The 27,840-nt window shown below is 40.7% G+C and overlaps 1 protein-coding gene across 12 annotated transcripts in view; it reads right to left on the minus strand.

Moving 5' to 3' along the window:
• Positions 1-25,743, minus strand: part of RHOT1 (ras homolog family member T1) — a 61,102-nt gene extending 35,359 nt beyond the window's left edge. For 9 of the 12 annotated variants that reach the window (XM_027975280.2, XM_027975278.2, XM_060395236.1 and 6 more), the window contains exons 1-6: positions 25,502-25,743; positions 7,140-7,198; positions 4,924-5,005; positions 2,897-2,940; positions 2,558-2,611; positions 2,351-2,403 (exon numbers count right to left, since the gene is read on the minus strand). In XM_027975280.2, the coding sequence (XP_027831081.1) occupies positions 2,351-2,403; positions 2,558-2,611; positions 2,897-2,940; positions 4,924-5,005; positions 7,140-7,198; positions 25,502-25,577 (368 nt within the window). In that variant the 5' untranslated portion in view covers positions 25,578-25,743. The other 3 variants (XM_027975281.3, XM_060395238.1, XM_060395237.1) reach the window with 3 other exon arrangements.
• Positions 25,744-27,840: the final 2,097 nt, after the last annotated feature.

Below are 27,840 nucleotides of genomic sequence, written 5' to 3' on the forward strand. Positions count from 1 at the left end.
CTGATTTGTTCAAAATGATCCCAAAGGAAGGGGTAATAAATGAAACAACACTGGCCATGAGTTGTTAATCACTGAAGCTGGATGATACAGAGGGATTCATTAAATTATTCTCTCTACTTCTGCATATACTTGATTTTTTTTTCAATAATAAAAAAGTTCTTTTAATGTGGTATCCTGGATTAGGGTAGTGAAGACAGGAAATTTTCAGATTTGAGATATATTTTTGAAGGAGACCAGATAGGAGCAATGGTAGATTAGATATGGAGATTGAAGGAAAACATAAATCAAGAAAAGTACATAGATTTCTTTGGCTGGACAAAAGGAATAGATTTTTTTTTTCCATTTTCAAAGTTTTAGTTGAATTTTTTACAATATATTGCTTCTGTTTTATGTTTTGGTCCTTTGGCCCAGAGGCATGTGGGATCCTAGTTCCCCGTACTGGAAGGCAAAGTCCCAACCACTGGACTCCCAGGGAAGTCCCCAAAATGAACAAATCTTTTGAGACAGGAAAGATTGAGAAATCTGGGGGTGGGGGCAGAGGGGAATAGGCAGGAAATAACGAATTTTATTTTCAATAAATTAAATCTGAAAGGACTATCAGAAATCTGAATGGGAATTACCAAGGAGAACTAGCCCAGTGGAGAACAATTATTTGTACAACCCACGAGAGAGCTTAAAGAGAAGGCAAATCATCTAGCTGGTGGTAAAAGAAACACTTTCTTGTAAAAGAAACACTTGCAGGCATTTATTTAACCACCTAGTATGCTTATTACATGTTAAAGGACTGGCCCACCACATAATCCAAACACAGATTGTTAATAGAGCCAGGAGAGTTCCCAAAAATGCACTACTTTACAACCAAAGGTATGCTCAGAATAATTTACGGATCTTAAAAAAAGAAAACACACAAGTCCAAGCCTTACTCCAAACAGACTAATTCTAAAACTCAAACAGTAGAGCAAAGGCATCTATATCGTTGTAAGGTACTTCAGGTGACAGCGATGGGCACACTGTGATAATCATCCACAGAAGTCCTAGATAAGAACATATGTGTAACAAATATAAACTTAAGGTATGAGGCCCAGGAAAGAAGGTACTGGGAAAATGCAAAGTCCATACAGTAATGAAACAGGCCACCTTGGAACAAATCAACCCCAAGAGAAATAAGTATGTTCCTATGATTCAGGGAAGGGTAAAGGTATACCCAGACCTGAGAAAGCTCAATTAGATCTCCCAAACACTGAAGGCCACTTTCAGATAGCACACTAAAGGGGCATGAGACCAGCCAGCCAGTTTCTAGAGAGCAGTTTAGGAAGCTGTCATGGTAGAGTCAATTTAAAAAATTCAGTTGTTCAAGCTAGTGCTTCATAGATCCTGGCAAAACTAACTTCTCAGAAGAGTCCTCGAAACAGTTCAAGAAATGAGCAAGAAAAGCAAGTGTCGGGAGCATAGAGGCATTGTTTTCTCCAAGGCAGTCCGGTCCAATACAACTTCTGTGATAACAGAAATGAACTTTATTTGTACTGTCCGTTACCTTAACCTCTAGCCACAAGTGCCTATGAAGCACTTGAATGTGGCTGCATCCGAGGCACCGAATGTTTAGTTTTATGTAATTTTACTTAAATTGCCACAACTGACTAGAAGCTACTCCACTGGACAGTGTATAGCTCTAGAGAGCTCCTTTCAGCTCAGTCAGTAAGTCATTACAAAGTGACTTTAAAACAGTGATAATGACTGTGCTCTTACATATTTCACATGGTGAACATTCAGTGATTGGGGTAATGCCAGTCCTCAAAAGGGCATCTCAAGAAAGAGGGCACATTACAGTTTCAGAGCTCTGTTTTCTGCTTTGCTGTCAAATATGTATGCTGCTGCTGCTGCTGCTGCTGCTAAGTCGCTCCAGTCGTGTCCAACTCTGTGCAACTTCACAGACGGCAGCCCACCAGGCTCCCCCGTCCCTGGGATTCTCCAGGCAAGAATACTGGAGTGGGTTGCCATTTCCTTCTCCAATGCATGAAAGTGAAAAGTGAAAATGACGTCGCTCAGTCGTGTCCGACTCTTAGCGACCCCATGGACTGCAGCCCACCAGGCTCCTCCGTCCATGGGATTTTCCAGGCAAGAGTACTGGGGTGGGGTGCCATTGCCTTCTCCGAAATATGTATGCAGCCTCAAGTAATTCCTCTCTGATAAAGGTGTGTGTATAAACAGACCTATTAAATAAAGCACATATGGCAAACTGTTAACTAGCAGATCTAAATGAATAGTTGACAGATGTTCATTGCACTATTTCTTGACTTTTCTCTAAGTTTGAAATTTTCCAATGTACAAAGTTTCAGAGAGAAAAAAGTACCTGCTGTCTTTGTCTGTTCTCTCATTTATGAGAGGAATCCATCGACTTGTTACCTAAAACGAAAATTAACAGGAGTTAAGGCCTAATGAGGATCTCCCTTGAAAAATACTCCACCCTAGGACTCCTAAAATTCTAAATTGAGGATCAATTTTAAAAGTGCCCCCACTGAAATTTAACAAAGTATAGTGAAAAGTCACATATGCATACCTTATCAATGGAATGCTTGTTGTTAACAGCATAAACTATGCAGATGACATTAGCCTATAAAAAAATTAACAAATCGATGGTATTTTAAAATAATACAAATGTAGCATCTAATTACCAGCTAGCTAATATATTTCAGTCAAACAAAGAAAAAAATTTGAAATTTAAAAAACTTAGCATGCCTCTTAAGAGCAAAAGGATTTACGGCAAAAATATATACTCAAAGTCAGCAGCGACAATAAAGAACTGAAAAAGCCCTCTCTGTGAGAGAAGGAAATGGCAGACACAGGATCATCATTGTTCTCCCACAAACAAACCTAGAATTCTTTTTTTTAAACTCACCTGTGATATTTCTTGATGAAGCTGTTCATCACTCTGTTCTGCTTCTACAAATGACAAAGTCAATTTTTTTTCATATTTTAAACACTTTCATAAAAATGAATAAACAACCAAGCTAAAATCCATCTGACATCCACCTAACATCCCTCAAAACCTCCCTCACCTCTCATGTCATTTACAAGATGTACTACCAGACAAGTGGCAAAGAAAAGGGAAAGCCTGAGAAAGGAAAGAGCGGAACTGTGATAAGGAAGCTGGCTGGCACGGAGAGACAAGTCTACACGAAGGTAAGTCAGGCAGGGAAGAGCCCAAGGCGTTGAGTGATAAATCTGGGCCAGCATCTGATCCAAAGCTGAGAAGGGACTAGCAAAAGAGATCAGAAACTCAAGCTAGAATCCTGGGTACTAAAGAGTCAGAAGCCCAGACAAAAAGTCAATACACACAGGGTCAAAAAGCCAGGTGAGAGTCTGGGAAATACAAGCTTAAGATCTAGAAAGCTGATAGAAGTAATCTTAACCAGGCCCCAGAGGCAAAACCAGAGCATGACAATGAAAAGTGAAGAATTCCCTCACTCGCCCATCTCTCTGGCTAGAACTGTTCTCATGGAGGGATATGCCTATAATCCCACAGGTGCAGGGGACGGGCTAGGAGAGAGACAGGAAAGAGAAGTAAACAAAGAGCAAAGCAATTATTGATACATCAGATCACTTTACGTTAACTGCTTCCCCTCAAAACGTTATTTCTGACATACAAACTAATGTTACAAATGAGTACAATGGTATCTCAATTAATGCTAAATAACTGGCCATATTTCAAATATCTTCTCTAAGCTGAATAATCAAGCAGTTAAAGCTTCAACTGTAATACTGAAGTCAATCTAAACATGTAGCTACACACACTGAAAAAGAATAATTCTATACATAGAGCTAGTTATGAGACTGACTGTAGCAGGGAGCATCCAACCCCCCTCAGCTTCTAGTACAGTACTGTCCAACAGAAATGTGATATAAACCATACGTGGAATTTTAAATTTTCTAGTAGTCACCTACTAGGAAATAGAAACAGGTAAAATGACTTTTTAAGTTAACCCAAAGTATCAAAAATACTAAAATTTCAACATGTAATCAAGAGAAAAATTATGAGATCCTGTACTTTCTTTATTTCATACTGTCTTCTAAGTCCACTTATATTTCACACTCAGAGCACATTTCAGTTTGGACTAGACACATTTTAAGTGTTCATCAATCACATGTATTAGATTGTACAGTTCTAGTGTTTCATTTTTAGAATGGATAGGATACCAGCTCAGCAAAACAAAGTATTACCAATGTGGTTATACACATTTTAAAAAATAGATTTCATTTTTCAGAGCAGTTTTAGGTTCACAGCAAAACTGAGTAGAAGGCAGAGATTTCCCATATACCTCCTGATTTCATATAATTTCCCCCATTATCAACAGCCCGCATCAGTGATACACATTACAACTGACCCTTCCTTTCCAAAAGAAGTTCCAGAACAAAGCAAAACAACTTAATGATTAAAAAGTAAGTAGCATTGTGCAGAAAAACTTTACATTATTAAAAACAATATAGACATGCTTCCATTATCATTTAATGTAAGCAAACCTGTTTCAACTTTTTTTTTTTTAGGAAAAACTCTGACAAATTAAAAACAAACTTAGAACTCAACAAATTTTCACATGAGAACTCTTTCTACATCACCATGCCTGAATGCCTGGTAACAAAATAACAGAACTCTGCAAATATGCTAATTCAAGGAGGGTTATGATTTATCTGGTCATTTGCCATCCCCCTTTCCCTTTCATTATCATGGAACCCAACTTAGTAAATTAGGGACAGAGAACTGCTCGGTGGAGGCTTTTTGTGGGGTGTGGGTTGAGACAAGAAGAGTAAATAATCACTTACTGCGAGAAAAAGAGACACCCTCCTAAAACATTTTCAACGCTTAGTATCTTTCTAAGGACTTTTAAATTAACTCTACAGCTTCACCTGCAAGAAGACATGTACTACCTGAGTAATCTACAATGTGCGTTGGAACTCTCTCAGGGGTAACATCAGCTGGAATGGTGATTTCTTCTGCCCGAGGAGGAACCTTCATTTGCAAATATAAAAGAAGGAAAAACCTTTGAATATCAGCAATCAAACTTTTTAGTAGATTATGTAAATTCATGTATAATTAGCCCTTTCACCCATGCTTACCTTTACAGGTATTTATTATAATTTTAAATGTTTATTTTTGTGCTTTACCACAGATGCAAATACATACTAATATATGGTAAAACGCTAAAATAATAAAAGCACATTTATACCTGTGTGGGCACAGGACATATTAAGGACACTTCAGCTCCCCAAACAATACTTAAATTAATTTAGTGTTTCAGAATTAGATTTCTAAAATGTAGTTTCATTCTATTTTGTTGAACCCTTAAGATATTCTGCAAGTGAAGACCTATCCTCAAGGGACTGCCCTAGCGGTTCAGTGGTTAAGATTCCATCCTGTCCTTTCCAACTACGATCTAGCAGGACGGCACCCACACAAAGACAGCTAGAAGAAGGGCTGATCCACCATCAGTGAGGTGGTGACCAGGAAAATACACTATCAGCATTCACAAGCGTATCCACGGAGTGGGTTTCAAGAAGTGTGCCCCCTCAGGCACTCAAAGAAACCCAGAAACTGGCCATGAAGGAGATGGGAACCCCAGAGGTTCGCACTGACACGGCTCAACAGAGCTGTCTGGGCCAAAGGAATAAGGAATGTCCCATACTGGTATGCAGCTGTCCAGAAAACAAAATTAAGATGAGACTCACCAAACGAGCTCTATACTTGGGGTACCTACGTGCCTGTCACAACTTTCAAAAATCTAGACACTTAATGCGGATGAGAACTAACTGCTGATTGTCCAATAAAGTTAATGAACCTAAAAAATAAAAAAGATTCTGCACTCCCAATGCAGGAGTTATGGGTTTCATCCCCAGTCAGGGAACTAAGATTCTGCATGGCACTCAGCGCAGCCAAAAAAAAGAAATCTGCAAATAAATTATCAAAATTTATCTCTTCTAGAAGATAACTGTTTGGCTATATAAACTTTAAGCATAATAACTCCATTATTTAAAAAACTCTTTATCCACACCCAAAAGGACTATGATAAAATAACAGTTTTAAACTAAGTTAAAATATCACAAAAATCTTTTATGTATTATACTCTAAGTGATTATAATTAATGTTGCTGATTTCACAAACCACATATGAAAATACACTCCACTTTACAAATTATGGTTTAACTATCTTATTTAAGAGAAAGAAAAAACAAAGAAACAATGGTCACATGACAATTGTAATTACTGAAATAAATACTATATAATACATTAAATTGCTCTCTCAACAATGAAATTGCACAGATATTCCTAATTATACAAGAGTAAATAAATCATAAATGCAAACCATGGCTCCAGTAATACCTATCACATGAAGAAAGAAAATAAAAAGAAATAATCTTTATCTCATTTACGTTGATCCCATTCCTCATAACAATATCTTTACATAATGCTTTAGGCAACTGTTCATCATACCGGATCTTCCAACATGTAAATAAATACATTGCCAGCAATAACAAAACCACCATGCTTTTGCTGGTATTTTAGTAAGTTTATCTCATTTGAGACCCACAACAATTCTAGGTGGGCAAAGGTGGAATGGATTAGATTTTTTATTTGTAAAATGATGTAGGTAGATAATATTTGACATTTTCAAACACGGGTATCAGAATCCTAGTGGCTCTAATGATGTCTCAAAGACTGGGGGGAGTCAGACAGAAGGCAGGTGCGGAGCCAGACATTTCATCCTTACTTCAACTAAAGGAATACTCATCTGTTCTATGTTTGGGGCTTATAAAAACATTTTATTTTTAAGAAAGAATTACATAGCCTAGATGATCCCTAATATCCCTTTCAGCTCCCATTTTACAGATGAGACAGCTAAGGCAGAGAGATGACAAATGTCCCAGCCAAGGTCAAAAGTAAGAAACACAAAGGCCTTACGTGAACCCAGAGCTGGTTTGGCTGTCTCTCCTATATTTCAGAGATGTCTTGTAAAAACTAACATGAGCCTTTCTAAAAGTCATTAACTATCAGAAAGGAAACACACGCCAAAAAAAACCTAAAATGTATTTCATTTAACTCAATTTTGATAAAAATTTTAAATGTAGGAAAGAAATCACAATGCCTACCTCTTCTGGGAATTCTTCACTGACTAGAGACATAATCAGTGACGTCTTCCCAACTCTAGCTGTGAAAAGGAAAAAGGATTACCTTAATAAAGTATTCAGATTCTAGAAAGCTCAAATTTAGCAACCACACAGCGAAGTACTGTTATTTGTTACCTAAAATCAGAGGATCAGAGGCATCTAAATTACCAATTTTCAGTACATCTTTTTTTTTCTGCTTACAAAAGTTATACAGGTTCACCGTTTAAAACAAATAAATTACTAGAATATATACTATAAATGTAAACATCTCCCATAGTATCCCCCATAAACTCTTTAATATGTGTAGTCTCCCAGATCTTCCCACACTCGTATTAACATATTACAATAATTTACCACAGTAGATCAGAGTATTTATACTATTTTATAATTTTTATCACTTAATTATGTATTGGGGCAGTATTCCATGACAATCTTTAGAAATCTCCCGGAAGAGGAAAGAGAAAGTTATCACTTAATAAATACAGAGTTTTTGCTGGTAATGAAGAAGTTGTTTTAAATGTAGAAAGTGGTGATGGTTACACAACATTGCAAACATATTTAACGCCCTTGAACAGAATATTTACTAAAGGTAAAAAATGTTGTTTTTTGTATATTTTATCACAATTTTTAAAAGCAGTAATAATAAATGCATTTTATATTAACATTTAAAAAGCTTCCTACATTATTTTTTGATAAGTATATAAGAATCCAGTGTGTGATGTGTCATAATTTATTAATGTAATCTCCTAATGATGAACAGTGCTGCAATGTTAATCTCTACAGGATAAATTCCTAGAAGTGGAACTCAAGTTAGCACACATGATCTTGTTGTTTTTAATAGACATTGTTATATTATTGCCAAAAAAGAATAATTTACATCCTTAACAATAGAAGATCAGAGTGTCTATTTCTTCATATCTTTACATCCTTTCTTTTTTAAGGTATCATATTTAAAGGGTTAGTAAGAGCAAAGAAACGTCTGTTACATTTTCTAACCTAGCAGTTTTTTTAATGTACAAACTTAAATTCTTAATTTTCTTTCTGAAACTTGACTTTCATTCCCATCATTTTCTGATCATATGATTACTATTATTAGACATTCGAATGCTTATCAACTAAAATCTTTTCGTGATTCTAGAGGAAAACAGTCTACCTGCCTGTTGATCTCTGCTGTGATAGCAAACTATAGTTTTCAAAAGTCTAAATATAAAAGAGCCGGAAAATGTTAAAGTCAAGGAAAGTCACATTCCTTTGCTAAGTAAGTGACTAAAAGAAAGTGTGACTAAAACTACAAGTCAAGTCTGTGGAAAAATAATGAGAGAGTACTGGTCAAAACAACTCAGAGGGCATGCTGCAGACAAGCGGCTGCAGCTGACAGAGGGCAGTCCAGATGCTTAACAGGCATCCTCTGCCTCTGACTCTTCCATCCTTTCAATGTACACGTGTGAGAAGGCTTGGGCCACCTTCTTCAAGGGGCTGACAATAAGGTAACATTTCCCTGAGTCAGAGAATCTGGAGCCCATCATCAGAGAACTGCTAGGAGCCAGGTACTGAAGTCAACTTATCCAGCTCCCCACAAAAATTTCTGATGAAGAGCCTGGGACCCAGCCACAGTGATTTTCTCATGGTCTCACTAGAAGACTAATAACAGACGTAGGAGAATAACCCATTTTAACACGTTAGTAATACAGAAAATGCAAAAGTCAGTGAGCACCGCATACACAAATACTACATAAGATAACTAAAATAATTCACTGATTCACTGGTGACTAATCCAGCAGCTCTGGATCTTTTTATTTTTAGAAAATTCCAGATGTACTGAAAAATTGCAAAAATAATTCAAAGGACTCAAGTCTATCCTTTAACCAAATTCCCCACATGTTAGCATTTAACCATATTTGCATTATTATTCTATATGGGTGTGTGAGTCGCTCAGTCGTGCCCGACTCTGCAACCCCATGGACTGCAATCCACCAGGTTCCTCTGTCCATTAGATTCTCCAGGCAAGGATACTGGAGTGGGTTGCCATTTCCTTCTCCAGGGGATCTTCCCAACCCAGGGATCGAACCCAGGTCTCCTGCACTGCAGGCAAATTACTTTACCAACTGATATATATATAATTTTTAAAAAAACATTTAAGTAAATCACAAACATGATGCCCCTTTACCCTGAAGTATTCTAGTATGTATTTCCTAGAAAGAGTATCATTCTCTTACATAACCACAGTTAAATAAAGTTATGTCAAGATCAGGAAATTAACACCGCAAAGAGTGCTATTATGTAATCTATAAACCTTATTCATGTCTCACTATTATCCGTTATGGAAAAGAAAAATCTCTTCTGTCCAGAATCAAATGTTCCATTTGGCTGTCATACCTCTTTAGCCTCCTTTAATCTGGAAGCTTTCCTCCATCTTTATTGTTCATGACCCTCACATTCCTGAAGACTACAAGTCATGTATTCTGTAATCTCTCTCTCAGCTGGGTCTGTATGGTGTTATCCCACGACTGATTTCAGGCTCTGCTTTTTTGGCAGAATATGAGAGAAGTGTTCTTGTGTCCTCTCAGTGTGCCATAGCAGAAAGGAGGTAATGTCAGTTTACCCCACTACTGTGATGTTCACTGTCATCACTTGGAGGAGGTGGTGTTAGGTTTCTCCAGTAAAGTTATTTTTTTCTAATTAAAAAATATCTTATGAGGAGGTACTTTGAGACTTCGTAAATTTTCTGGTTCGCATCAAACTTTTGGCTATTAGGTTTAGCAGCCATTCAAGCTCCTTGCCTAAAACAACTAAAATCCTTTTGTGAAATATTGCTATCGTGGCTGCTAGATGGTGATTTTTTATTTCTATCTATTCTCCTATATTACTTTGCGTTCTCCTGTAAGAAAAAACTTTCCCTTCTGTTTCTTATGAGTGTGGTCTCATGGATTATTATATTATTCTATGGGTTGTAATCCATTACAGTCATTATCTGGAGGCTCAAATTGTTTCATTTTATTTAAAAAAATGGCAGTTAGGCCAGTATATATCACCATGAACAATATGATTTTTTCTTTCCTTTTATTGTTAAAAAATGGAAACATTTCAGAATTAGTGACAACAGTGTAATCTCGTGTGTGAACCCATCACCCAACCTCATCTCCTCTCCATATTCTCTCTTGTCCTTTCCCATGAATTATTTTGAAGCACGTCTCAAACACGTATCATCTCACCATGTACAATATGATTTTATAAATATGTATAATTTTGGGGACTAGAAAAAGTCAACACTTTTCGGGAGATAATAATACCATCTCTTCAAGGTTCCAGCAAGAATTCAACAACATCATATATGTGAAAGTGCTTAGGCAGAGCACCTGACCTATCACTGTCTCTCAATAAAGGTTTTAACTTTCCTTCTTAAAAAACAAAAGTCACTTTGGAGGTAAAAACTATCACATTCTAAATTTACAGATGGCAACTGAAATTTACTTCAGTTTTAACTTGTTAAATGCATTCCTGCATCCCTTCCATGCATTTCTTGAGCACTTCTACACTCGAGGCACTATTCCAAGTCAGAGGGATACTACTGATCAAGGAATTACATTTTCCCTACTTTTATATTCTTGGAGATTATATTCCAATGGATTTATGACATTTTTCACCAATAAGGAACACTCTTTCTACATATCAGGATAAAAAGCTAAAAAAAAAAAAGCGTAACCATCTTTGCCTAACCCTTTCTACTGATCATTCAAGTTCTGTCAAACTTCCTCTGACATTAATACTCATTCCTTCCTCTCTGTTCCCAGTTTCCCCTAAATATAGCACTTCTACCAAAACACTTCCTAGTTCACAACTTTCCACCCCCTTCCCCAGTCTCTCCTCTCATTAATGCATCAGTAATACAAATGCAGTCCATCTTTCTTGCACATTCTTTACATTTCCTAACTCACCTGATCAAAAGCCATCCCTGACTCTCAATTACCTACCTCAAAGTGTCGCTATTCTACTGGCCTTTGAAAATCATACATAATTTAACCCAGATCATGTCTTTCTTTCTTGCTAGTCCTCATACATGATTTACTCCAATAAGGCCATTCTGTTTGTGTAAGCCCAAACAAGCCATGACAAATCCTGGCCCCACTCACATGGTTTTCTTCATCTAAAAATACCATCCCCCTTCTCTGGTCTACTTTTCCAAACATTCACCATCTCTAAAGGACAGCTCCCTCTCTTCATTCTTTCTGGAGCTGTTTTGCCACTGATCTCCAGTAGCATACTGGGCACCTACCGACCTGGGGAGTTCATCTTTCAGTGTCCTATCTTTTTGCCTTTTCATATTCTTCATGGGGTTCTCAAGGCAAGAATACTGAAGCGGTGTGCCATTCCCTTCTCCAGGGGCAAAGAACTCCAGTGGAGAAGAACGTTTTGTCAGAACTCTCCACCATGACCCATCCATCATGGGTGGCCCTACACGGCATGGCTCATAGTTTTATTGAGTTAGGCAAAGCTGCGGTCCATGTGATTAGATTGGTTAGTTCTCTGTGATTGTGGTTTTCAGTCTGTCTGCCCTCTGATGGAGAAGGGTAAGAGGCTTATGGAAGCTTCCTGATGGGAGAGACCTACTGAGGGGGAAACTGGGTCTTCTGATGGGTGGGGCCATGCTCAGTAAATCTTTAATCCAATTTTCTGTTGATGGGTGGAGCTGTGTTCCCTCCCTGCTATTTACCTGGGGCCAAACTATAGTGGAAAAGGTCAGTTTTCATTCCAATCCCTAAGAAAGGCAATGCCAAAAATGCTCAAACTACTGCACAATTTTATTCATCTCACATGCTAGTAAAGCAATGCTCAAAATTCTCCAAGCCAGGCTTCAACAATGCGTGAACCATGAACTTCTTGATGTTCAAGCTGGTTTTAGAAAAGGCAGAGGAACCAGAGATCAAATTGCCAACATCCGCTGGATCATCGAAAAAGCAAGAGAGTTCCAGAAAAACATCTATTTCTGCTTTATTGACTATGCCAAAGCCTTTGAGTGTGTGGATCACAATAAACTGTGGAAAATTTTGAAAGAGATGGGAATATCAGACCACATGATCTGCCTCTTGAGAAATCTGTATGCAGGTCAGGAAGCAACAGTTAGAACTGGACATGGAACAGATTGGTTCCAAATAGGAAAAGGAGTACATCAAGGCTGTATATTGTCACCCTGCTTATTTAACTTCTATGCAGAGTACATCATGAGAAATGCTGGGCTGGAAGAAACACAAGCTGGAATCAAGATTGCCGGGAGAAATATCAATATCCTCAGATATGCAGATGACACCACCCTTATGGCAGAAAGTGAAGAGGAACTAAAAAGCCTCTTGATGAAAGTGAAAGAGGGGAGTGAAAAAGTTGGCTTAAAGCTCAACACTCAGAAAATGAAGATTATGGCATCCGGTCCCATCACTTCATGGCAAATAGATGGGGAAACAGTGGAAACAGTGTCAGACTTTATTTTGGGGCTCCAAAATCACTGCAGATGGTGACTGCAGCCATGAAATTAAAAGACGCTTACTCTTTGGAAGGAAAGTTATGACCCACCTAGACAGCATATTAAAATGCAGAGACATTACTTTGCCAACAAAGGTCCATCTAGCCAAGACTATGGTTTTTCCAGTGGTCATGTATGGATGTGAGAGTTGGACTGTGAAGAAAGCTGAGTGCCAAAAAAGTGATGCTTTTGAACTGTGGTGTTGGAGAAGACTCTTGAGAGTCCAATGGACTGCAACGACATCCAACCAGTCCATTCTAAAGGAGATCAGTCCTTAGTGTTCACTGGAGGGACTGATGCTGAAGCTGAAATTCCAATACTTTGGCCACATGATACTAAGAGCTCACTCATTTGAAAAGGCCCTGATGCTGGGAAAGGTTGAAGGTGGGAGAAGGGGACGACAGAGGATGAGATGGCTGGATGGCATCACCGACTCGACGGACATGAGTTTGGGTAAACCCTGGGAGTTGGTGATGGACAGGGAGGCCTGGTGTGCTGCAGTCCATGGGGTCGCAGAGTCGGACACGACAGAGCAACTTAACTGAAGGACACCTCAAATTCTACCTCACAATTTGTGGGATCTGACATCCTGGGGCTACTGAAGCCTTCCTCCTCCTCTGAACTACTCCTAAGCCATTTCATACACTGTTATGAATAGAAAGTATTAATACACACTTAACATCTATGAGTCTGAATAACACAACAACCAGATATTTGAAAACACTGAATGCAATTTTCTAGTTTCACACTGCAGAGGAGAGAACTTGTAGCACTTCAACTAGACTGAGGTACGTAGCTTGATCCCACCTTGCCCCGAACACAGTGGTATTGCTGCAGCTTCAGCACTGCTATTCTGGAAATCGGGCCTGCCCTTGGGAGCTCCTGGAACTCTCCCATTCACAGCTTTTCTTAAGAGTAACTGAAGAGCTGTGAATAGCAGGAAACTGCTGACGCATTCAAAAACAATTCTAAAGTTACTCTGCTTTTAGTAAAACAAATAACTAACGTTGAAATTATCGCTAGTTCTAATCCACTTATTTTCGACTGCATTGGGTCTTCTTTCTGCATTGGACTTCTTTGCAGTGGCTTCTCCTGTGGTGGAGGGCAGGCTCTAGGGTTTCAGCAGTTGTGGCTCCCAGGTTCCAGAGCATGGGCTCAGTAATTGTGGTGCACGGGCTTAGCTGCCCCACAACATGTGGAATCTTCCCAGACCAGGGGTTGAACCCATGTCTCTTGCACTGGCAGGCGGTTCTTAACCACTGGCCCACCAGCAAAATCCTCAAATCACAACTAGCAAAGGAGGATGTGTACAACAAAGAATACATCTGGTCTTTACGCCTAGTTCCTGGCACAGCTTCAAAATCCCTTGGAATTTCCTGAGTGAAACCAGTGTCCTTTGTTATAGTCTCTTTCAACCATGCTTCAATTTATCCTAATGAGGTGACTTATTAAAGGGGAAGGGAGGGCCTAGACAGCTTTCAGCATAGGGGTCAGCTGCCAGAAAAAATAACCACGTGATGAGGGGGTCGGAACCTTCAGCCCCACCCCAAAACCCCTGGGGAAGTGGGGCTGGGGTGCTAGAGACTGAGTTCAATGAAGGGGCTACCTAATGAAGCCCTATATGAAAACTCTGGACATATCAAAGCTCTGGGAATCTTCCTGGCTGGTGAACACATGGATGGACCATGAAGGTGGCACACCCTGACTCCACAGGAACAGCAGTTCCTGAGCTCAGGACCCTTCCGGACCTTCCCCCAGGTACCTCTTCATCTGGCTGTTCGTCTGTGTAATCTTAAGCACTGAGCTCTCCTGAGTTCTGTGAGTCATTCTAGTGAATTACTGAACCCAAGGGGTTGTGCAAAGCCCCTAATTGTAGTCAGACAGAAAGAAGTGTGGATAGTCTGGGGACCCCACTGGCAGATAGAAACTAAAAAGTAAAGGTGATCTTGTTGGGGATCTTGCCCCTTAATTTGTAGGATCTGAGGCTAATCCAGGGTAGTTAGTGTCAAAATTGAATTCAACTGAAGGACACCCAGGTAGTTTCAGAAAATTGTCAGACTGTAGACAGCATGATGGTTTTGCATTTCTAAAAAGAAAGGATGGCTCAAAAAACTGAGAAACACTGTTAACAGAATTTCTATCCAAGAGTACAAGTTCCACTCAGACATAGCTGTGCCCTGCCCGAACCAAACTAGGAAAAACACTAGAAGAACACAGAGTATTATGCTTCTAATGACCCATCTTTCTTCTGCAGACTCCTAACCAGTTTATTCGATAAGTATTTACCTAGTTGTCTTCTAAGAAAGTTTAGTCTTAGATACTCTGGGGCATAATATGGGAAATGTATAAAACAACAGATAAAACTGCCATAAAATAAGTATGGATCGAGTGCTATGTTCAATCATTCTGTTTTAAAAAGGGAAGGGGAAATAAGGAAGAGCAGGAAGAAAAATGAATATTTTCTCCTCCCAGAAGTCTCTCTAAATATAGCAGGAAATCAAAAAGCTCATAAAAGCAGCTCCCTAGAAGGAAAAAAAAAAAATCAGTAAAGATATCTAAGCAACCTTCCAGCACATCACCCGTGGTCTCCTGAAGGATCTCCTAGACCTCCTTGGCAAAAACCTGATGTGTCCTACCAGCTAATGAGTATCTCCTGAAAGACTGAGAAACAAGCATTTCACGATCACCCACAGGAAACTCCACAGGGCAGGGAACATGTTTTCCTTGCTCAGTAGTCAATCTGTAGCTCCTAGGAAATGCACTTAGTAAAATGGAGCATAGTGGCTAAGAGCACAACTTTGAATTTCAAGAAAGTGGTTGGTTACCTTTGAGGGAAAGGGAGGGAAATACAATGAGGAGGGAGCTTCAACTGATTGGTAATGTTTTATTTATTAAGCCAGGTGATGGGTATTTGTTAGATGAATCTTTTTACATTTTATACAAACATTTCACCAAAAAAAGAAAAAAAGAATATAGGCTGTGGAATGAGACAGAATTGGACAGCAGTCTCGGTGTCAGCGCTTATAAGCTGTGTTTCCTCAGGCGAGCCACGAAGCCTCACTTCGTTCATCTATAAAATATAATACTGAAGAGCTTTACAGAAATGGTAAAAAGATTAAGATGACAGATACATAACGCTTGGGACAATACCTGGCACACATTAAACACGTAAAACAGTAGTAGTTGTGTTGAGGAGGAGTTTGAATTAAAGGAGTTGAGCAGGCACTGGAGCAGGATTTTGGAACCGGTTTTGCCATTAACAGCATGACCCTGGGTTGTCACTGACTCTCTCTGGGCCACCATTTTCCCATCAGTTAAAAAAAATGGATTAGATGCTATTAATGTTTATATTTTATGATTAATATAAACCAGCATGTAGCACAGCTATAAAACAGGCCTGTAACAGACAAAAGTACACGTTACATTAATGGTAATTTATCCTGCAGTATCCTCAAAATGGCAGACAGATCCCCAAACTGCATGTTATCTGTTCTGTGTATGGGACAGTGATCTGACCAAAACTTTCATCTATCTGTAAGAACACAGAGGGACCCATGGAGCCAATATGGGGTCCAGGAATTTCTAGTACTTGATGGCTTACATTCAGCATTTCATAACTTAAATGACTCCTTCCATCACGACCTTGTTTAGGGTTCCAGCAACTCCAAACCTTCAGCCAGCTCAAGTTAGTGCTCATCTCCACGTTTATAGTCTCCAACCTAATTCCACATGATTATTCACAGTGGAGGTAAAATCAAGCTGACCCTTGGACAACACAGGTATGGACTGTGCGGTCCACCTTGATGGAATTTTTTTCAACAGCAAATGCCACAGTGCTACTCAATCTGCAGATTTGCAATGTGAAATCACAGACTCAGAGGAACCCAGTAAACAGAGGGCTGGTTACAAGCAGATTTTCAACTGCACAGAGGGTCGGTGCCCCTAACCCCTGTATTGTTCAAAGGTCAACTGGACACAACCTAGCAACTAAACAACAACAAAAGGTTATCTTAAAATGAGCCAAGCTACCCTCTTCTTACCCAAGACATTTACCAAACCTTTTAGAAGATCCAATGCCTATACAATACCTGTGACCTTTGAACTTCGGGCCCTCTCTGGCCCCAAGAGAGATGCCTGGTTTTTCCCTGGTCTCCTAAACCCAACAACTACCGCCACCACAGAGGTCCCCAGAAACTCTTCCATTCTGAAGAACTCTCCTGGGTATCACAGACAGCTGACCCTTGAACAACCGAGGGTAAGGGACGCTGGCACAAGCACAGCTGAAAATCCTGGTATAACTTAGAGTCGACCTTCTGTATCAGCAGTTCTTCTGTATCCTCATCCCTGGATTCAACCAGCTGTGGACTGTGGAGTGCTGTAGTATTTACTATTGAAAAAGATCCTCAGATAAGTGGATCTGTGCAGTTCCAACCCGCACTGTTCAAAGGTCAGCTGTACAGGTCTATAATGTTATCCTTGATCTACTATGTTAGGAATGGGGAAAAAAAAATGAATCAGATCCTTAATAACTCAGACACTCCTTGGTCACGAAAACAAGTCCCACTCTTGGGTCTTGAGAAGTCTGCCTACTTTAATGTCTTGATTCTTCTCATAATCCTCTTTTTAGAATTACTGGGTTGGCCAAAAAGTTCGTTTGGATTTTCCCATGAGATTGTACAGAAAAACCCAAATCAACTTTTTTGGCCAACTCATTATCTTTAAAAAATTTTATTTGTATTCTACCATTCTAAGGCCCTCACCAGTTTCAGAAGAAACCTACCCTTGAATCCTCAACTCAAAATGTTAAACAAAGTGTTCAAAATTATGTCGATTAACAATATCAAAATGCCTAGTAGTTTCTAAAACAGCTAAGGGCTTATTTCTCCTTTATGACTGTCACTTGGGTTCCCTTAGCAAAAGCAGGTCTTCAACAGGTGTTCCACGCTACCTTTAAAGCTCCCCTTAACCATAACCTTTACAGTGCATCCATCCTTATCACTCTTCTTAGAACAACCCCTTTTTAGTCTTAGTCCCCTTCTGCTTTCCCCAAGGACCCTTTGTATCTCCAGTGATATTTTCAGAGGAGAAAGATCACTATTTTGAAGAAAATCAGAATTTTTCACAGCTCAGCTCTTCGGGGCAGTTCTGGCTCTCTGCAGCAACTCCTGCAAAAGCACAGACCTGCCACCATGTCTGTTCCAACAGGGCAGGCCTCAGAGGCAGGAAAGGAACAGCTTGGGGGAGAGGAGGTCTTGGAAAGACAGCAGCAATTTTAAAACTTTACTTATGCTTGGTCACACAGACTTAGGAGAGCGGTACCAACGAGTAGGAATAAATTTCCGGGACCAAAAAGTAGGCATAAATTTGTATCGATACTATCTTTCAGACTGTGATATTCTGTTTACTCATTCATATTCTGCCTCATCTGTTGAGGAATCCGAGGCAGTGTAGCACTCACTAGAGTAAAAAAAATCCTATCTAGTTTCTGAAGTAATTGTCTAATAAAAGACCTTTAAAAAAAAAAATCAAAGAACATGAATCTCTTCCACATAAAAATCCAAGAGTGATTTCCTTTTTTAAAACAAGTTCAAAATAATAGCAAGAGAGAGTAAGAGAGACAGTACAGTGAATTGGGAAGGAAATAAGCAGGCATGTTTTCAGTAGTATCATTTTGGGTTTCCATTTGGAGGAGCAGTGAGATGATAGCTGCTGTAACTAATAAAGGGTTACACAGATATGATTTAGTTTCAAAATGCTTTGGAGAATCTAAACTAGGGCTGTTTTGCTTCTCTTAAGGTCTACCCACCTAACCTTGAGTAAGACTATCAAAGAAATAATAAAGCAGCAGGTTTAAAGTTAAAACAGACCACTTTCAAGCTAACTTTAATTGAGAAATAAATGAATGCCTTGAAGATAAGGAATAATGGTATAGATTATTAGAAATGTAAAGCTATTTAACAAGCCTATGATCAAAAAAGTCCCTTATGGGAATTCCCTGGGGGGTCCAGTGGTTAGGACTCCATGCTTTCACTGCTAAGGGTGCCGGTTCAACCCCTGGTCAAGGCCAAAAAAACACAAAGTCCCTATGACAATGTCAGATGAGTATAAGCACTAAACAGTTTTAACTACTCCAAAAAGTAAAAATTATTTCCATAAAGGAACAATATCCCAAGCTCTTCTCTAGTTATTGTATCAATTAAAATTTATACTTAATATAAATACAATATATAAGTATTTTATATAGTACAGTTTTATAACAATAACTAGAATTAAATTTATTATATACGATATAAGTATTGATATGGAGGACAAAAAATTATCCTTTGTTAGCCAGCCATCTGATGGCCTCTACTTCCTCTGTTTTGCCTGACAAATATTAAAGTGATCTACAAAAATTATAAGCATGGCCACAACTATTCCCAAGGACAGAAGGCCTTCTGATTCAGTTCAACACAACATGCTACAGTTCAGTCTGAAACTCCATGCTTCTAAGTAGGTCATCCATGGGAAGCATAATTCATCACTACAGAGTAAATTATTTAGATTTATCCAGGCTAAAAATTTCTTTGTCTTTTCATCAAAGCTTTTGAACACCCAGTTCCAAATGACAGCAAATTCTTAATATTCATGAAGCGGAAATAACATTCTCTGGTTCCAATTACCATCCTACCAGCCATTTTGGGAAATTCTTCTTGATAACAAACACCCCATGCTTCAAGTAGCAAAGGGATCTACTCATTTTTATCTGCTTCTTTATTAAGAAGCCTTGTTTGCTCTTCCTAAGTTATTGTAATTAGAGTACAAAGGGAGGAGGAGAGTGATGATGAAGTTGTATTTTAAACTGCAAAACTTTAAAATTTGGGGAAATAGCTGAGAACTGTTCCAAAAGAAAATTTCATTGACCATACACAGACAATGTCAGCTGCAGAAGGACAAATGATGTGGTCTATCCCTCTCCTTCAAACTCCATCAACACTAGTGCCCAACTGGAGCCGGAAGAGCAGAAGAGACAGCAGAAAACAAGTCTCAGTATGTGTATAAGGAGGATATAGAAGAGACTCTCTATATAAACAAAACAGACTATGTATTAGGTTGGCGCAAAAGTAATTGTGGTTTTGCACTGTAGAATTCTGCCATTTGATACTGGAATATATTCTTAAATGTGGTTATGTTATACACCATTTTAATGCACATTTCTCGCTTTATGAGTTTTTGCTAATGACTAATTACTTGCTACTTATTTTAAACTAGGGAAATAACGTTGGACAAAAAGTGATTTTCTTATTCAAGTTCAAAATGGGTCGTAAAACAGTGGAGACAACTCACAACATCAACACATTTGGCCCAGAAGCTGCTAACGAACATAGAGCGCAGTGGTGGTTCAAGAAGATTTGCAAAGGAAATGAGAGCCTTGAAGATGAGCTCAGCGGCCAGCCATCAGAAGTTGACAACAACCAATTGAGAATATTATCAAAGCTGATCCTTTTATGACCACATGAGAAGCTGCTGAAGAACTCAACATGGACCAATCTATGGTCATTCTGCATTTGAAGCAAATTGGAAAGGCAAAAAAGCTCACTCTGTGTGACCCCAGAGACGGCAGCCCACCAGGCTCCACCGTCCCTGGGATTCTCCAGGCAAGAACACTGGAGTGGGTTGCCATATCCTTCTCCAATGCATGAAAGTGAAAAGTCAAAGTGAAGTCGTTCAGTCATGTCCGACTCCTAGCGACCCCATGGACTGCAGCCCACCAGGCTTCTCTGTCCATGGGATTTTCCAGGCAAGAGTGGGTTGCCATTGCCTTCTCCAGGGTATCCCATGAGCTGACCACAAATCAAAAAAATTGTCGTTTTGAAGTGTTGTCTTCTCTTATTCTACACAACAACAAACCATTTCTTAATCAGATTGTGACATGCAACAAAAAGTGGACTGTATACAACAACCTGCGATGACCAGCTCAGTGGTTGGACCAAGGCAGCAGCTCCAAAGCACTCCACAAAGCCAAAGTTGCACCAAAAAAAGGTCACGGTCACTGTCTGGTGGTCAGCTGCCCATCTGATCCACTATAGCTTTCTGGATCCATGCACAACCATTGCAGTGGAGGAGCAGGCTCAGCAAACCCATGAGACGCACCGAAAACTGGACACCTGCGGCCAGCACTGGTCAACCGACAGGGTCCAGTTCTTCATGACGACACCTGACTGCACGTTGCACACCCAACACTTTAAAAGCTGAACAAACTGGGCTACGACGTTGTGCCTCATCCACCATAGTCACCTGACCTCTCAGCAACCTGCTACCTCTTTTTCAAGCATCTCGCAGGAGGCAGAAAATGTGTTGATTGTAATGGTTCCTACTTTGATTAATAAAGATGTGGTTGAGCCTAGCTATAATCATTTAAAATTCACTGTCCGAAACCCCAATTACATTTGCACCAACCTAGTAGACTGGACTTTCTGTGGCCAATCACCCAGATGATAGTAGGTACCATACTGGGTTGAGTATCTATCACCCAGACACAGTATAATTAAAACTGGAGCACTTTAATCTTTAAATGTCATTCTAACAACGAACAGAATGGAGAGCAACGTGGTTTTCAAAAGGATCGCTGAAAGTCTTTTTCTAAAATAAATACTAGTTTATTCCTGAAGTCTCTTTAACTCTTATACCTAAAGAATCTTTCTCTAACTCCTTCAAACCTCTAAATGGCCTCTGCTGGTTCAAGGAGAAGCTGACCTCTTTTGGCAAGGACTACAATTCCTGGCAGCCAATTCATGAACTAGACATGGCATTGCCAGAACACAGGAATCTCCTCCAACAAAATAAAGCTAACATGGAACTAGAGACTGGATGAATGCGGCCCCTTCAAATCCTAACAATAACCACAGCAGATTTGATTTTAAGAAAGGAGAATGATCACATTTTTATGACTAAGAGGAGTGGTTTAGGAAATGAAGTGTAAATAAACTAGCTTGTTTATTTACTAGTGTAAATAAACTATCATTCTTTCAACAACTATTTGAGTGCCTACTTTGTGCCAGGCCTATTCTAGGCCCCGGGGAAATGGCAATAAACAAGACAAATCCACGGTCTTTATGAAGCCTACCTTCCAGCCCAGGCAACAACAGCAACAACAAACAGTGAACACTTATGCAAGGGAGGAAGGATAACGCCTGGGTCAGAGACTTCCTGTAGAGAAAGCAAACTAAAGGAGAGAGTAGTACAAGAGCAAAGCAAGGGCCGGATTGTGAAAGACTCCGTTAGGCCTGCTTTAAAAAGTGTGATGGCCTTTATTCTAAGTGAAAGTAGAAATCATCAGAGAATTTTTAAGCTGGGTAACAGGATCTGAGATATTTTTTAAAGATGACTCTTGTCTGCTACATGGAGAATGGACGAAATTAGAAGCAGGGACACCAGTTAAGGAGATGTTACAAAAGCCTAGGCCAGAGCCAACCAAAGCTTGAGCTAGTTTGGCAGGGGTTTTGATGATAAACTAAGCAGTTAGACAAAAAAGAGCTACCAGATTTATTTAAAAGGATGACAACAGTTCCACTTTCTTAACTGATTTGACCAGAAGACCAATATATCTCAGTTTAATTTAAAACAAGGCCACTAAAACTAAGGCTATCCTGTGTACTTTTAATGTAGATACATGATTTGGATTAAAGGTTAATAAGGCTCATTCCTCATACTATAACAAGGACATTTGTTAAACATACTAATGCAAATCTAGCTAAATGCAAATTCTGGCCAATGAAATTGATTATGAAAAGTTATAACCTGAAAAAGTAAGCTTTGTGTGGTTGCATTTTTAAAGGTTGTTTAAAGAATGGTATTTGACTTTTAATTTGGCCTGAACAGTATTCAATATGCTCGGTAATTAAGGTAAAGAAGATATTTAAAAATACTTTGGCTTTCTTTGCAAATAAACATTTTAATATTTATAGATAGCCTAGCTTTTGTGATCTAAGCAGTCAATAGGCATTAACCAACTAGTTAGTGTTAAAACCTTGTTGGCTCAGAATCCAAATTCTGGATGGGCCAAGAAAAGATCCATTTCACCTCTAGAGTACAGTACAGGTTAAGCCAACGGACTGCTGAAACCACTCACAAGTATTTGGGAGCCTCAGTGAATGACAAGGCCGCTGCGTGGTGCAGGGACTGACACTGACAGCAATAAAATGTACTCAAGTGATAGAGAAACAGTAACGAGAGAGACAATGTTTTCTTTTCTTCTCCTATTTCCCTTAGTTAACCATCTTAAATACCACCTGATGTGAAGAATTGACTCATTGGAAAAGACCCTGATGCTGGGAAAGATTGAAGGCAGGAGGACAAGGGGACCACAGAGGATGAGACGGCTGGACGGAATCACTGACTCAATGGACGTGAGTTTGAGCAAGCTCTGCGAGTTGGTGATGGACAGGGAGGCCTGGCATGCTGCAGTCCATGGGGTCGCAGAGTCGGACACAACTGAGTGACTGAACTGAACCATCTTAAAAATATAACAGAATTATTATTTCTGATAAATTTGTGTATCGGACCAGTATTAAAACAGTCCTGGGACTTCCCTGATGGTCCAGTGGCTAAGACACCATGCTTCCAATGCAGCGAGCATGGGTTTGATCCCTGATCAGAGAACTAAGATCCCACATGCTGCACAGTGGGGCCAAAAAATAAAACAGTCTTGGTCACACTACTTATCTAGCATTTACAGCTAGGCTAAGCAGCTGCCAAGATACATTAAATCTCAAAAAGTAATGTTTCACTCATTTCCCCCCAGTATACAAGCCTTTAATATAACTAACTGAAATTAAATATTTCAAATAAGTATAACTCTTTCTAGTATTCTTAAATGTGGGAGGAAAAATCATGTATATATGATATCAGGCCTAAAGCTTTTGGTAATATTTTCTTTAAGAAAAATATCTTCCTCAGAAATGAAGGCTTTATTCTTGCCTGGGAAATCCCATGGATAGAGGAGCCTGGTGGGCTATAGTCCATGGGGTTGCCAAAGTCAGACACAACTTAGCAACTAAACCACTGCCATAAGTAACACTGTTAACATCTTAACTTAAATGTCCTAAGGCTGACCACATATCTCACATATGTATAGCGTTTCCATTTAGATACTTTACAGACTAAGGATTACATGTAATTGCTAAATTCAATACTAAAACCAAAAGAGAGAATTTCTGCTTTAAAAAAAAAAATTGTCTTTCAAGCAGCAGTTTTTTCAGCCCATCATCTACTCACTACTTTCCCTATCTTGCTCCAAATGTATCAACATGAATCATCTTCCTGAACTTTGTCAAGGAAGTCCATGCAAAACACAGATTGAGATACATATGTGGTTTAAATTAAAACTAAAATTCACAGCTGCAAACCAAAAAGTAAACTGTGTCTGGCCAAGCTTACTTCTAAATTTTTATTCTAAAGGAAAATTTCTATTGATTCAACAGCAGGTGAACAAGGATTTCAATGAATAGCAAAGAACACTACAGAAGAGAGTAAAAGTATGTTAGTTTTCTTCCTTGGAGAGCATCACAGTGACCTGGAAGAGCTACTCTAGAATGGAACAGTTCAGAAAAGAAAGTTTCAAAGCAAGCAATGGTAGAGCCTTAACTTGTTTTTTCACTGTTGGGTCTGACTCATTGTGACCCCCATGGACCACAGCCTACTAGGCTCCTCAGTCCATGGGATTTCCCAGGCAAGAATACTGGAGTGGGTTGCCATTTCCTTCTCCACGGGATCTTCCTGACCTAGGGATTGAACCCGTGTCTCCACTTGGCAGGTGGATTCGTCACCACTGAGGCACCTGGGAAAACCAGAGCATTACCAAATGTACTTCAAAACAAACAATCCAGTCCTCCCCAGCCCGCTTTCTTATTTTAGTCCTACCAATTGAGTCATGTACCTTGCACAACAGATATCAAGCAGTCCCTGCTGTTCTGTCCCCAAGTCAGTGAACAGACATGCTTCCTTTACCACATCTTCAAAAGTGAAATCTACGAATCTCACGGTTGGGGGGGGAGGGGGTCACGTATGTTGGTCTATTTGGGTCTCACTTGTGCCCGTTATTTTAAAATTAACTACCAAGTTTGAGTCTATTGTATTCTGTTACAATAATGTTTTAAAAGATGAGGGCAACTAGACTTCAGGGTTACAATAATTCTCTCAACAGACGGACCCTCCTCAGATAAGCATTCATTGAACACTTGCATAACTTGAACTTGACAGTACGTTTTTGAGGAAAATACCCAGTGAGTCCAATGCAAAGAGCAAAGATCGTTTTAAAAAATGCTCCGCGTCTTACATGTCTAGAGAGAGGGAGACCGCGAGCGCAGAAAGAGGCAGAGACACCTGACCTTGCCCACAAGTCGCCCAGTCCTGCAGCCCTCCCCCTGGCTTCCCCGGGAGAGACGCTTCACGCCATTCCAACTGGCCGCCGGTCTGCCTGCCTGTTCCAGCACCTGCCTGGCGGGGACAGAGGCATCTCCGCGGAAGACGAGAGGGCTTGAGAGGAAGCGGCCTCGGAAACGGGGAGGCCCGGGAGGAAAGGATTCCAAGTGGGAAAGGAGGCGAGGACCTTCGGCCGAATGAGGCCGGGCGGTCAGGGGTTAATGGAGACGCGGCTTGGGGGGGTGGAACACGACGGTGGGACCGGGGAGGGAGGTCTCAGGAGGGACCCGGGGAGGCGAGAGGTCGAGGGCCGCAGCCGAAAGAGAAGAGCCGAGGAGCTGGGAGGCCCGGGGGCGCGGAGGGGAGGGCAGCGGGGCGGCAGGGGCTGCGGCGGCCGCGGCCAGCCCCCCGGCGCGCGGGGACTCACGTTCTCCCACCAGCAGGATCCGCACGTCTTTCTTCATGTCGGCGGCTCGCAGGGGCCGGCCTCGGCCCGCAGGCATGGAGCGGACTCCTCTAGCCGGGAGCGCCCAGCCCGCCGCGCCGCTCTCCCCGCCCCGCCGGCGCCGCCTGCCAGCCTCCCCGCGCCGCCCCTCCCGAGCCTCGGCCGCCCGGGCCCGCCGCACCGCCTCCTCAGCAGCTTCCCAGCTCGAGAGCCGGGAAGGCGCCGGCTCCGCCTCCTCCGGCTCCGCCGCGGCGGCGGGGAGGACGGGGCGCAGCGAGGGACAAGCGATTTCGCAACGCGAACGCTCTCCGTCCCGCAGCTGCGCCCCAGCTGTGCTGTGGCCGCAGCGCATCTCCCGGGAGTCTCACCCACCCTTCTCGGGGAACACCGGTCAGGATAAGCTTTGGGCCCGGAATCTGAGTGGCAGAGTCGCTAGTCTTGGCCCGATTTCTTTTACAGAACAGGGGCAGGAGAAGTTCCTCGCTCAAGGTCAGATAGCTAGAACTTGGCAGTGTGACTCGGGGCGGGAATATTCTCACCAGAATGACTATAAGCTCCAGGTGAGCAGCGACCTGTCTACCTGGTTTTCAGCAGTATTCCCCCACCTTACTGGCCAAAGCCCTCGGAAAGTGCTTGATTGACTCCCAGAATCGACCCCTTTCCACTACCCAAAGTCCACCATCCTAGCTGCTTTTTACCTGTGCTGTTTATAAAATATGATTCTAAATAATGAGGTTAGTTTCTATGCTTTCAGTGTAAACAGCTTCATTTCTTTGTAACCAAACGAAATGTTTTCCCTCTCTGTGTATGGTTTACTTTAGGCAGGGTCTTCTGATACTTCTCTTTACATAGGTTTGCCCAGCACCGTACTGGGCATATAGGTGGCACTGAATAATAAACTCTTACTGATTTGTCTAACATTGCCTTAATTTCTTCTGACTTTCTCCATCCGGAGGAATTTGTTGCTATATGTGTAATGCTTGAACAGAGCTTGGAATACAGTGGGAGATGATAGCTATAGAGGTATCTAGAATAAATGAAGAAACACTAAGCATAATATTCCTTTTTTTCCTATGTTAAATATTACAAAATGATTTTGGGGGTTTTTTGGCCGTGGTATGCTGGCATGCAGGATTGTAATTCCTGGATCAGCGATCAAATCCACGCCCACTACAGTGGAAGAGTGGAATCTTAACCACTGGATGGCCAGGGAAGTCCCCAAAAATGAATTTTTTAAAGGAAATGACGTGTACGTTATACCAACCCTCTTTTCTCCTAAGAGAAGCCTTGTGGTCTGGTGCAGCAGTTAAGACCATGCTGGCAAACTGCATGTGTTTGTATCCAGAGCCCATCACCTGATAGTTATATGATCTTGAGTAAGTTCTTTTATTTCTCCAAGACTGCCCCTTCTTCTGTAACATGTCAATAACAATAGTACCTACCTCCTTGGATGGTTGTGAAGAATAAAGATAATACATGTCAAGCATTTGCCAGACTCACAGTACTTGCTCTGTAATCTTAAGGTCATTACTGTCATAAACCTCACTGAAAAGTTGAAATCCGTAGGTTTTGAGGCAAATTCATTGTTATGTTTACAAGAGTATTTCACTGTCTTATTTATATGATATCCCTAAGAAGCATAGGGGTGGAGGCCCTTCCAAAAATCACTCTGTGATATAAGGAAGAAGACAGGAAAGACACACTCTCTGCTCACTGGGAGGTAATAAGTCATATTCCAGGATGGAGGCAAATAAGATGAACTCCACAAGGCCTGATGGCCTGCTCTTTCAGAGGAAAGTATTTCTCAGAATTTTTAGTACAGTAAGTCCTCTACATGTGAACCTTCAAGTTGAGAACTTTCAAAGATGGGAACAAGTGTTCACACTGAAAAGAGTCCCAACACAGTAAATGGCAGGGGGATTTTTCTTTATTTAAGGAGGCACTGTTAGTTTTTGAGTCACTAAACCCAAATGTGGAACAGCACACAAATGTTACAACACCCGTTCAAAATGCAATCCAGTGCTACCGTGTGATCTAGGATGAAAAAAAAAGGCCTACTACCCAGACATCACTGGATTGTTTTTTTCAAGAGGGTACATGGAATTGCATCCAGCAAGGAACCAGAACCTGTGCCATCAAGGTCAGACGTGAGTGAAATTGCAGCTTGCCCTCCATCTCCCACCTCCTCTCTTTCCTCCAGTCATTAACTCGTCTTGCCTATTCACTGGCAAGGACTAATGGTTTGTTATAAAAGAATAACAACAGTCCCTAATGAGTGGAAGTAGGGAGCCTGACAAGCCAGAGTGTGTCTCTCAAGCAAT

This window comes from Ovis aries, chromosome 11 (assembly GCF_016772045.2).
Source record: "Ovis aries strain OAR_USU_Benz2616 breed Rambouillet chromosome 11, ARS-UI_Ramb_v3.0, whole genome shotgun sequence".
NCBI lineage: Eukaryota > Metazoa > Chordata > Mammalia > Artiodactyla > Bovidae > Ovis > Ovis aries.